Source organism: Cupressus sempervirens, chromosome 5 (assembly GCF_028749045.1).
Source record: "Cupressus sempervirens isolate cs-2001-9-10 chromosome 5, ASM2874904v1, whole genome shotgun sequence".
Taxonomy (NCBI): Eukaryota; Viridiplantae; Streptophyta; class Pinopsida; order Cupressales; family Cupressaceae; genus Cupressus; species Cupressus sempervirens.
The window spans coordinates 135229497-135242405 of record NC_143122.1 but is presented as its reverse complement, the minus strand read 5'-3'; the positions used below and the strand labels follow the sequence as shown (position 1 = coordinate 135242405).

General features: G+C 36.1%; 1 protein-coding gene across 1 annotated transcript; it reads left to right on the top strand.

Moving 5' to 3' along the window:
• The first annotated feature begins 4029 nt into the window (after window positions 1-4029).
• MGL (methionine gamma-lyase) lies at window positions 4030-5986 on the top strand. Its single transcript, XM_089828877.1, has one exon. It carries the CDS (start codon window positions 4414-4416, stop codon window positions 5722-5724), a length of 1311 nt encoding a protein of 436 aa, XP_089685003.1. The 5' UTR covers window positions 4030-4413; the 3' UTR covers window positions 5725-5986.
• Window positions 5987-12909: the final 6923 nt, after the last annotated feature.

Here is a 12909-nt window from a genome sequence, read left to right as displayed (position 1 = left end):
ATATCTACTCTCAAACAATGCAAAATGTAGTAGATAAAAACTTGGAATTGCTCAAAAAACATAAATTTTCCTGTAGCAAATCATTGTATTCCAACTTATACCTTACTCTAGAAAGCTATCCCTAGGCCACAAATTTGGCACAATGAAAAGATTGATTTGTCTTCTCCAACAGTCACAACCCTTTAGAACATATTTTACCACTTCAGTTATACAAATCAATGAGAGTATTCGTTCCCAACGATCAATATAACAACTGCAAAAACCCTTGGCTCCACAAGCTATCCAAAAGAGTAGATGGCAACACATTCAATGCTCAACAATGAGACTGCCCTCCCTATTTATTCTTTTCCTTCACCTTCTAGAAAGAAATAAAATATTATTTAATTGCACTCTCTAGAAGCATCACCCCTTCCAAGGCAATAATTAGTTGTACTTCTAAAAAATGCACTCTCTAGAAGCGTCCCCCTTTGCAATACAATAATTAATTGTGCTTCTAGAAAATTAAATTAATTAAATATAAAGTCACATTTTAATTTTAATTTATTTAATGATTTTATAAGAAATTAATTTAATCAATTTCTCTCTCTTTCTCCACTTAGCCTCTAAGAATGTAAAGACGAAGAAAGATGGAGACATTACACATTTCAAGTGCTTTGAAGGGGCTCCTGATTCAAGAACAGATTCGTTGTTTTTTTCCAATTCTAAGATAATTTCGCTTCAGATCTTTCGTAGTTCGCTGCTGCCAAATTATAGAGCTAGTTCGTTGCCTTAATGTGGATTTTACTCCTAAATAACTTGGAAAAGCATAGGAAGTTGCCACAGATATCATACAACTTATGTGGTAAGATCAGATTTAGTGGTCGCCAGAGAATCGATGTCCTCCAATAGAAAAGACAACGATGGATCTTGGAAGATTGATTTGTTGACTGAACCAATGTTAATTTGAAGCTCAGTCTTGGACAATGACATAAATCGCAGGTTTCCTTGGTTGTATGTATATTTGATCGAAGATGTCATGGAATGAGCGGTCACTAGAATTCAAAGTCATTGCCGGAGGCGATAGAAACAGATTGGGATCCCGAAGGTTGCGAAGTGCAGAGAGATGACATTTAAAACTAGATGTAAAACCAATATTTGACTTTTACAAAGAATGAGATGATTAATTAATGATTTAATAACATTTAATTAATAATAGAATAATTAGATTTGAACTAGCATGTTTATCCAATTTTTAGCGTAAATATGGTTTGTATGTCATTTCTTATGCATATATTTTCAAGACTCTATGAATCATCTGTAGTATGGTTGTTGTAGTTCTCTATGTGGTTTATCAAGAGCTTAACTTGTGGCATCCTTTTTACATAAATAAAGTTTTGGCATTTGTTTTTCCTTATCTTCATCAAATTTTATCAAGAGATGTTGTAAGTTAATTGTATAAATTTTTACAATTATAATATAGTTTCATATACTTCAAATTCATGTACATTAAAGTTGTTTATTTAATCATATTTTTATGTGTAGTAAATATAGACATTTAGGGCTTTGACAGTAGGAATACAAGTGGAATAGGCATATGTACATTCTTAAAATTTTGAATTTTCTATTTGGATGCACCAAAATGGAATTGGAATAGGAATAAAATAGGAATATACAGTCCAAAAATGGACATTTGCAATTCCACCTAAGTAGGTGGAATTAGATTACATATTCATATTCCAGTTTTATTTATTTTAGAAAACATAAATTTTTGGGTTCGTGAATTCCGCATCAAATGCTGGCTAAACTAAACAAATAATAGGAATATGTACCCCAATTTTCTATTCTAGAATAACTATTCCTATTCCCATAGCCAAATGGACCCTTAAGTTATTTCTACAATGTGGATGACTTAAATTACATACCCATTGTTCATTCCAACTCAATTCAAACATGTATTGCAATAACATTTGTCAACATGATACAAGTCTCTAGCTCTATTCTTATTTGACCACAAGATTAAGTTTTTCTTAACCAAATAATTTCTATCAAGAATTCCCAAACAATTGTTGGGTCCAGGGATGTCTTTCTATCTTTACATCTTCTATATTAGTGTAGCTTATCTTTTCTTGGTAGTTGTCTTTTAGAGTGATAGTAATCATGTTACATCTTCTTTTTATCATTCTCGTAAGGGAAACATTTGCAATTGAAATAGTATATATTTACTTCTCCATCACACAATTTGCTTATTAGTTTATACATGTTATTAAAATTTATCATCTCTTTTGATTTATTATGTCTCTATTTGATAGAAATGGCAATCAAACTCATGAATATGCACATCCACACCTCCAAGTCTTGAGATTCACAATGGAAAATAATCCATACAACATCATTAGAAAGAAAGAAAAAGCTTGCCTAAATTTGCTCTTACAATGAGAGATCCCATGTATGTGCAATTGCTTCTACACCCACTTTAAAAGTGTTATAATTTATATTATTCCCTTTCTTTAATTTAGAAAAAAGACTCACTAATCAATTAAAATATTTTATCTTTTACAAATGGACACTTGATGATAAGAAAATGAAATATAGTACGTATATGATTGCAAAACATAAATCCTCTAATATTTTTTAGTGCATGTGAATGGTATGAGTTTTTAAGATGACATGCAAAAAGCACAAGAAAGCCACTAGTGCTACTCTAATTCATCTAAGAGAAATGTTATTTGTCCAAAGAAATAGCTTACATAAATGCATGGTATTACCCAAATTATGTACAAAACCATCTTTAACAATGTTTCATATTTATTGGTTTACACCCTCTATGAGTTCAAGCATTAGCAATAAATATAGGATCCTTCACAGAGAATGCACCCAAAAAGTCAAACTTTTTCTTTTTTCAGATAAGAGTGATTTTTTCTCGAATTATACTATATCATGACGAACAAATATTAAAAATTTGAAGAAAATATAACACATGGTTTGAAAATGAGTGCAATAAAGCTAACAAGTCAGGTAAATTTGAAGAAAATATAGCACATGGGTGAAAATGAGTGCAATAAAGCTAACAAGTGAGATGATGTTAAAAAGAAATTTCGTCATTGGCATGTCCATGTTGTATGTACCTTCCCCCTAAATTAACAGTCAGCAAGAGCATAAGATATCCATGGGGACAGCACATTCCATTGGTGGCACTCACGTATAGATCGCATAAACCAATTCCATATTCATGGAGAACTTTATTCTCTCCCATATACGTGTAAAGCAAAAGCAAATGCACATTCTTTATTCCTCCATGATCCATGATTGGACGAAATAAACAAACACACTATGGGCCTCGATAAGGCCTTGTCTATTCGTGTAGTGGAATGATGAAGTTTTCCATAACAAAAATCCTCAAAGCAGATAAGCATGGAGCACATGCAGACTTCCCACTTAACGGATGGGGTCATTGAATCGCTTGGTGAGATAAGACTGAAGTAAACTGCACTCTCCCTTCTTATCTCTTCATCAACCGTTAATTCCATCCAAATCTATAGAGAGAGGGTCACCTTGACCTGGAAGTGACATTCAATGCATTTGGACATGAACATGAAAGGGGTTTCTACGGTCCACATTCAAGGAACCTACTTTTTTGCACCCAATTGTCTCAAAAAGAATCCCCTTTCAAGTTTCATGGTTGAATATAAGTTTCGGTGTCTACAGAGGTGGAGTAAATTGCCCGTGTTGTACGAACGGTTTATATTCACTCCGACTTCCACGGAATGATCTCCAGCTCTTGAAAAGAATTTGTCCTTTAGCCCTGGATATTCGCGCCATTTGGGCATTCCCAAGAAGTACCAGGTGTACAAGGGACAGTTGGTTTTCAGAACACATGGTCCGGAAAAGATTCCTCTATACTTTCCTGGAGATCCATGACAAGATGATGCTGACGTGTTCGAAGGGATAAGAATCTGAGGGACTTGCTTTTATGCAAATGATATTGGAACTTGGAAACATCACGTCAAAAAGGTGGCTGATGCACTAGTTTGATCTAGTGGTTCGATTAACTGATTAGCAATTGCTTAGCTGCATGAATGATTTAATCAAGAAACTTAGATTTCTATATTAAGGCCACCGCAAAGCTATTCATTGAATGTCCAAACTCGTCGAGTCTCTAAAGATTTATTGTTATTTGGGTTCTCTTTTAGATTGTTTCCAGAAAATTAGGATTAGCTAGTAGAGGCTTATAAAAAAGGTTTTGAGCTCTTACGTGGTTAGATTTCTATTTAAATAATTTTGCATCAGGTCTGTGAGGCATAAAGGGATTTGGAAATTTCTCCATTGCATGTTGGTTATTGAATATAGTACTGCAAGGCATCTTTGAGAAGATAATCAGGTGGGTGGTGGTGTTTTCCGCCTAAGGTTCGAGTGATATTTGATTCACAATTAGCGATGGAGGGATCTATACTGCCGAGGAAGAGGTCCTTTGAGGATGGGGATAGCGAAATTTCAAGGAAAGCCCATGCCAAGGCTGTGAAAACAAGCACTGATCCTGTGCAAGGACTAGCCAGTGCCCGCCATGAATTTGGAGAGCATGGAGGTGTCAATATGTCCATTGAAGCCTCAGCAACTTTCACGGTTATGGAGCCTGAAACAATGAAAAGAATGTTCAGTGGGGAGCTTGGTCCAGATAGAGATTTCTTTATATACAGCAGGCATTTCAACCCTACCGTGCTGAATCTGGGGAGGCAGATGGCTGCTTTGGAGGGGACTGAAGCTGCCTATTGCACTTCTAGTGGTATGTCTGCTATATCCTCTGTTTTGTTACAAATGAGCAGTCATGGAGATCACATTGTAGCTTCTAGGTGTCTTTATGGAGGCACACATGCACTTTTAGCACATTTTTTCCCTAGGGCTTGTGGTGTATTAACATCTTTTGTTGATACACACAACCTTGATGATGTCAAAAATGCTATAAAGCCATCCACCAAGGTCTTATATTTTGAATCCATGTCGAACCCAACTCTGGCAGTGGCAGACATCCCAGCTTTGTGTGCCATCGCGCATGAAAGAAATGTCAAGGTAGTTGTGGATAACACCTTTGCCCCGATGATATTGTCCCCTGCAAGATTGGGTGCTGATGTTGTCGTTCATAGTCTTTCAAAATATATCAGTGGGTGTGCAGACGTTATAGCAGGAGCTGTTTGTGGCTCTGCTGATTTGATAAATTCTATGATGGATCTTCATCAGGGATCTCTTATGCTTTTGGGACCTACCATGAATCCAAAGGTAGCATTTGAGATCTCTGAAAGGCTTCCCCACTTGGGATTGAGAATGAAGGAACATTGTCATAGGGCATATACGTATGCCACTAGAATGAGAAAATTGGGCCTTAGAGTCATATATCCTGGCTTAGAAGACCACCCACAATATACTCTTCTGAAATCTATGGTGAACCCTGGGTATGGGTATGGGGGTATACTGTGTTTGGACATGGAGACGGAAGAGAGGGCTAATAAGTTGATGCACCAACTGCAGAATCATACACAGTTCGGACTCATGGCAGTGAGCTTGGGGTACTATGATACCTTGATGTCGTGCTCTGGTAGCAGCACGAGCAGCGAAATGAGCAAGGAGGAGCAGGATTTCGCAGGAATTTCAGAAGGGCTGGTTAGAATGTCCGTGGGTTACACTGGCACTCTTGAGCAGAGATGGAACCAATTTGAGAGTGCGCTCAATAGGATGAATGACTACAAGTTTTAAATTTCTACAATTAAAATCTTTAAGATAGGTTATTTTATTACAGATTTAAGACTACTATTATGGCTATGTGTGGTTTTCTCTGAACTTGCCTTCTAGCACTGCTGTTGCTTCTAAGTGAAGCTCCTATAATAACTATAGTTTGTAAGTAAATAGCAACCTTCTAAGAGAAGAATTCATGCAAAGGTGTGAGTGCTCATGAAGTCACATATGCTTCTGTACATTCCTGTTAATGGAATCAAATAAAATGTGTTTTGTTTCTTAATGCATGTGTGGGTTACAGGCATCAGCAATGATCAACCTGCATGATATTTATCATTTTTTGATGGTTGGTTATCACAAGCTTTATAGATTAACTTGTTTATATGCCCGGGGAAAGTACTTATGCGAGGCATATGTTATGTGCTTTAAGTACACTTAAAATTTGATGGTAATATGAACATTGAAGTTTTTGTGCAATGTCAATGCTGAATAGATGGAAACTCATTTAGATGTCTAGGGAAAGCATTTATGATCACGCTCTTATCTATCATCAGGATGCAAGAAATTTTGCAAGAACTAACAATGCATATACATATCGTCAATTGAATTTTTTGTTAAAAGGTCATATACATACATATTACCTTTTTGTTAAAGGGTCATATACATACATATTACTTTTGAGTCTTTTCAAATATAAGAATTCAAATAAGAAAACAAAGGCTTATGAAACGGAACCAGAATGGTTGTGATTAATTGGAGAAGTCAACTACAAGTAATGCTTCATGGTCACCACAAATGGGCCTGTCAAACCTACTTTCAATGCTTTTTAATGAGTATTGTTGTTTTCATATATCTTGGGAGTTTGTCACCATGTTGTGCATTGAACATGTGAGTTGGAGATGCAATTATATTATGGCTGAATAGTTGCTGAGGTTAGCTTTTGATGTACTCATTAAATTAGGCAATATCCTGCTGGCATTGATCCTCCTGTGTGTAATTGGTAATGATTGAATCTGATTGGCTAGACATAAGCATCTATCAACAGCTAGATCAAGCTTCCAGATGTTTCCGTTTGTTGGTGTATGTGTCTTTCTGCAATAACGATACAACTGTATCTTTCGAGACTGGGCTTGAGAATGAATCTATTGAATGGAGATGTTGGCTTTTAGAGTGCCTTGCGTGCTATTCACATGGTTTAGAATATTTTTGAAGTTTTAATTTGATGTTTTTCACTTTTTTTAACCATCAATACAATGCAAGTGAGGAACATCAATGGTAGTTATTTTGGGAGGACAAGAAAACATTTAATAGGGATGAGCTGATTCTATCAGCAGGGCTAACTTTAGGAATTGATCCTGAAATTCTCATCTTCTTATACATTCCCTGTATCTGAACAGGTTTTAAGTTTTCCAATACCATAAATGGATAAAAGGGAATGCGATTTGCTAGTAACTTTTTATTTCTGTGCAGATTTGAATATGCCCTGTTCCTACTGGATTTTTTTTCATTAGCCAAAATGTCCGGATGTCTGATAAGCGTTATAAGGTTGCTTTTGAATTTTTGTCTTGTAAGTCTATTTATATTAGAGGCAGCTACTGAATTATATGCCAAAATTGAGCAACCATTGTATATTTAGACAGAATGTCCTCTTCTATCATTTTGAGGTAGATTACCATGTGCTGCTTTTGCTAAGGTGGTTATAATTTTCTTTTAATATATTCCCATGAAAAACTCAATAACTTGTTTTCCTTTGTAAACATGTTTTATCTTTTTGCAAAGGTAAAGGGCAAGATTCACAATGATGCAAACCAAAGAAAATGTGTGGGATTCCCATGTTTTAGTGAGCCACAGCCTCTTTATAGATTCAGACCTGTTTATACAATGAGCAGGATAGATAACTAAAAAGTTTGTTTGGCTAGAAGCCTACATATCGCATATGAAGGCATCAACAACCTTTAGATCAGGTTCCTTAAATCATTGATGATGCGTTTCAATTAATAACTGTGTAAATTTGGTTGGACAATTTGCAAATCACATTAGTATTGGACAGTCACATTTTTAGCATGTAAACTTGCATGCATAAAAAATAACGAAGGCAATATGGGGTGAGTAATTTTTGAATGAATCTATATGTCATATAATTTATACCACTATATGATACTACTACTGACTGATCTTGATGCATTCTGATTAGAGTGCTTATAATTATAGGTGAATGCATAATGATTTTATTTTGTCCTGCAAGAATGTCAAAGTTGCATGCTCTTTCTGCATCTAGGATTTTCGCAGTGTATTTTGGTCATTACGAGGCTTCTTAGGTATGGCATTGGTCTCTAAAGGTGCCATGCAAGGGATTTGGTGGCTGATACTTAATCTGGAGGGGCTTTTTTAGCACAAAGGAGGGAAACTGCCCCATGTGCAAGACAATGAAAGAAAGGAGAGTTCAGGGGTTCCCCAATAGAAGTGGGAATTAGGGCTCTCCTATCACAGGCAATGGGAGCTCGGAATGGTAGACGAGAAAGGTTGGAGCTACATGGGTGGTCGGGACAGTTTCCAGGGTAATGTTGTGGCGGAGATGTAGGGCATTGTAAAATACACATTTTTTATAGGAGCAGAATTATTAATTATATCAAAATATTTATGTTCAATCTAGAGGAGAAGATAAAAATGGAAATGGCTGAAAATGAATAACATATTTCAGAATTAGATTTAACAGGGAGATTCAAAGGGTTTTGGCCGAGCCTCATTGTTCTTCGGAAGTGGATTCCAAAAATATCAGTTTCCCTGTGAATGAAGATGTACATATTTATTCCAGGGGTTTTGGGTTTTTTTTCTTGTTGTGTTTGATGGTGATTGGGACAGGAATGACATACTTTATGAGTGCCAATGAAGCTGGGAGAACAAACACTTGCTTAATGTCAAAATGTTGGTACCCAACTTTTAATCATGCCATTTAATCTCTTGACAAAATTCCAGTTTGGGTAAGATTCCCAAATCTTCCTCTACAGCTTTGGTTCAGATCTTGCTTTAAGGCTGTAGGTAATTCATTGGGTAAAGTTTTTGTTGCGGATGATGTTTCTCTAACTATCCTACACACTTACCTATACCTGCATTCTCATTGAGATGGATATTGTGAGAGATTTCAAGATGAGGTTTTGTTGAAATTTGTGAAGGGTCTTTAGAAGCCTTCATTGAATATGAAGGCAGTCCTTTCAGATGTTGAAGATGTTACCAAACAAGAAATATTGCAGATCACTCTGCAAAGCACAAACCAGTCAAACTGGCTATTTGTTAGAGGTCTCTTGCCTTCTCTACTTGGTGTAGAAGAACGATGAGGTCCCAAAAGTTCTATAGGAGAAGGAAGAATGTAATGGGATAGAACAAAATTTAAATAAATACTATTTCTGAATGCAACACAATATGGAAATGATAGGCAGGCTGGAATCCACCAATGGTCAAGAATCAGTGATTAAAGACAGTGGTAGTGTGGATTGCAACAATGGTGGTGACGGAAAGGACCAAGGTGGGTGCTCTCATAGCTCAGTTGGGGAAGTGAAGGCTCTCTTTGATGATGCAATGATGTGGCATAAATACGTTGCTAAATTGGAGGAGGGTTGTGAAGGGGAAGAGTGATAAAAAAGGCAAAGAAAGATGGAACCTTTGACATGCTCCTCCATTCACATGCTGAAAGTGGGAGTAAATAGAATGACTTAATTTAATAGATCTCTACACTAGGATGGTTTGATTTCCTAGGGAGGTGGCTACCTTTTTGTATCCACTCTTGGTTCAGGCCAGGTTCAAAATCCTAGTTATAAATAAAATAAAATGGGTGGAAACCCCTTACCGATCAAAAAAGAAAATACACGAATGCATAATAAAAACTAAAATATGAGACTTACCCGAGTGACAACTACAATAATAGATAATTGAGAAACATTATCTATGTACTTATTAAAAAGGGTTAACTGTTATTAGATATGAGCATTGGAAAAACGTCTTTGATTCCTTTAGATCAAACAAATGCTATGAGTAATGGAAATAAGAAACAAAACCATATAAGATCCTATCTGAATTCGAACAATAATGATCAAGTTGACTTTCCCTCTCCAGGATCATTATCAATGAACTTGATACCCTGAAGTAAGATGTACAAGATTTTTCCTTATGCTTAGAAAGTTCCTATGTAGTCACTCTCTCCAATAAAGTTAGAGTTGGCTAGCATGTTTCTTCCTATTAGTAAAATGTGTACAATACTATTAACATTCATTTTTCAAGATGAAGCCAAGGATGTTAATGCAAACTGGATTGTTGCATGTAAAGAAGTAAAGAAATTAAGAACACTATGACATAGGAGTTAAAGACAAATTTTTAAAAAAATTGTAAACCTTGCGGCAAATTAATTGCCCCAGTAGCAATACTCAAGTTCACTGCCCCATGTTATGACTATGTCTGTTACCATTGAAGACAGAAAGAAATCAGTTAGCTATTTCGTGTTGAACTTGCTCTGTATGCTAAGAGGGGTGAGGTGGGCAGGGAGGGGGAGGGGGTGAATCAGCAGAAACTCAAATCCACTAACTTCAATATTCACCACATGAAACTTTAAGCAAGTAATGAACAAAACCAACAACACATTAATACATAGCTTTTATATGTGGAAAATCAAAACTGGGAAAAAAGACGATGAGCACTTGTCTATAAAGATGATTCACTAATGTACATAGTCTGATAAAAAATGATGGTAGGAGCTCATGACTTCGGACTTGCAACCAGAGGTTCACTGCTAATACAATAATGAATACAGATAGGAACTTACTGCTCTGGACTTGCAACCACAGGCTTACTGCCAATGTAGAAAGATGCAACAACAAACTTGTGCAACCAAGACTTCGTGTCCTAGGGACAAGTTATATATAACTCTTTACAAAAGATAGAGAGAGATTATCCTGATAATGTAGCTGATCTGCACAACTCTGTCAACCTTAGCTGCACACTGTTACTACTTTATCTTTTCTACCACCATCATTGAACTCTTCTCTTCTGATCACTGAACTCTACTATTCTCATTTTAGATCTTCACTAGCTCACTCACAATCCTTTTCTTTGTGTTTAAGTTTATCCAAAGTACAAATTATACTTATATACAAAATAGATCAATGGATATTACAAGGTTGGCAATGCCAAAAGGATATTAGAATTTAAGCTACAAGTTGGCCAAGGTAACAAGAAAATGCAATAAGATCCCTTGCAAGCATCCAGACCAAAACATAGAATGGATCCAATTGGATAAAGGGATCAACATTAAATGCTTAAGTTACATATAGCACGAATCCCTCTGGATAAGATATGAACATTAAATTTATAACCCGGACCTAAATCTGTAAGCATGATCCACTCCAGCAGAGAGAGGGACTGTGAACATGCTCATGGCCCAATGCCAGATTCGCAATTTCTGGAACAACTTTCGTAACAATCTCAAACATGTAGAAACACACTAGCTGAAGAACTAGTTAAGTTGTCAAATGACATGACATGATGAGATCCAGATGCCACATTAGGAACAATACCACTTTTTAATGGTCCATGTCAGAAGCCATCACAATATGTTTGTGGACTAGACCACAAACTAACAACTGAAACACTTGGTAATACTGTTTCCAAAACACTAAAACAAATTCTGGAACACCAGAGAACACCACAACCAAGACCCAAATCTGGATACAATACAGAGTACATTTTCATTTTTTCAACCTTGAATTCCAAAGCAAAAGCCTTCTGGAAAACACAAATGCAGCATTGTCATTTGCAACTGTATAACTCTGTTACTGAAGCACTGACATCCAGATAGAACCAATGACTTGCAGACCTAAGAAAATAATTCTGAAGCACAAAAAAACAACTCCAGAGTACATCTGTATCTTCCATTGTTCTGCATTCTTGTTTTCTGCTGTTCTGTGGCACTGAAAACATATTTGTCCTCACGGAATGCATACTTCTCTTCCACTATTCTGTAACACTTGGAAAAATACTCGTCTCCCTCTGTTCAATACGTCCAGTTGTACTCTGTAGCACCAACATTGTCAACACACAAGCTTACTTTTCCAAACTTCAGGACCACAATGTTTGAGCAAACTCAAAGACCTCCAGAAAACAATGTTTGACATCAATGACATTAGACAACTAAACATATATTTCCAATACCTAGTGTTTTTCTTTCTTTATCACCAAAAATGTACTCAGGGCTTTATCTGCTTAAAGATCTGCTCTCAGTACTACATTTATGGCTGTTTTTCATGGTTGGAGAATCCAAATGGATGAGCCAAAATCTCTGAAACTTGAATTTGAAAGTCTCGTATTAAAAACTTAAAAGGCACTAGGTCCATATACATAGACCAAAATTTGTCCATGAGATTCAGGATTAAAGCCCTGTGGATGTTGAAATTTTGGCGGAGGTCAGGTACAACTCCTGGTTGGGTTTTGACCAGATCATAGTTGGTAGGAAAAATGTCCTACAAATAGAACTGCATTTACTAAATTGGCTCAAATAGCTTGTGTAAGAGGGTGTAGATTCAATCCACGTTCTTTGAAATGAATCTGCCTCCCATGCACCAGGTATTTGAGCTACTTCAGATGTTTGAGAATGAAAGAACAGACATTATTGGAAAAGAGATTGAAGTAGTTAAAACAGTCTCATATTGCAAATGCTGACATTAAATTTTAGTGAGGAAACTTTTGTCTTAAAGAAAAATCTAAAACATTCCATGCACTAGATTATGAAAAAGAACAGAAGCAATTTAATTTTAAAATATTATCCTTTACTGAACAAGTAAAATGAGGAGCCATGTGATTTTGAAATAGCCAGGACATTTTATCTGTTACCGTTTTGAAATGGTCGCAGCACCCTTCTTCTCCTGCTGCATTTGAGAAGAATACTTTTTATTCTGTTATAAGCCTTGTTATCCTCCCTTGAAGCTAAATGCAATGCCATCACTTTTTTGTCTTGATCTCGTTTCCTTCATTTACAACCACTGGAAACTGTCTTACATCTGAGCACATAGTCTTGTAAGAAAAATGACCAAAAAGAATTGCCTTACTGCTAGTCAAGATTTTTCCCCCTTAGCAGCTACTAAAGGCTCAAGAAAATATAATGATCTTGGAAGAATAAAAAAATTCTCAGTATATCATAGAGGTTGGTAAATGCTAACGTTG

Bases quoted from the DNA above. Each gene is read 5' to 3' on its own strand.
- MGL (XM_089828877.1), top strand. From the start codon at position 4,414: ATGGAGGGATCTATACTGCCGAGGAAGAGGTCCTTTGAGGATGGGGAT.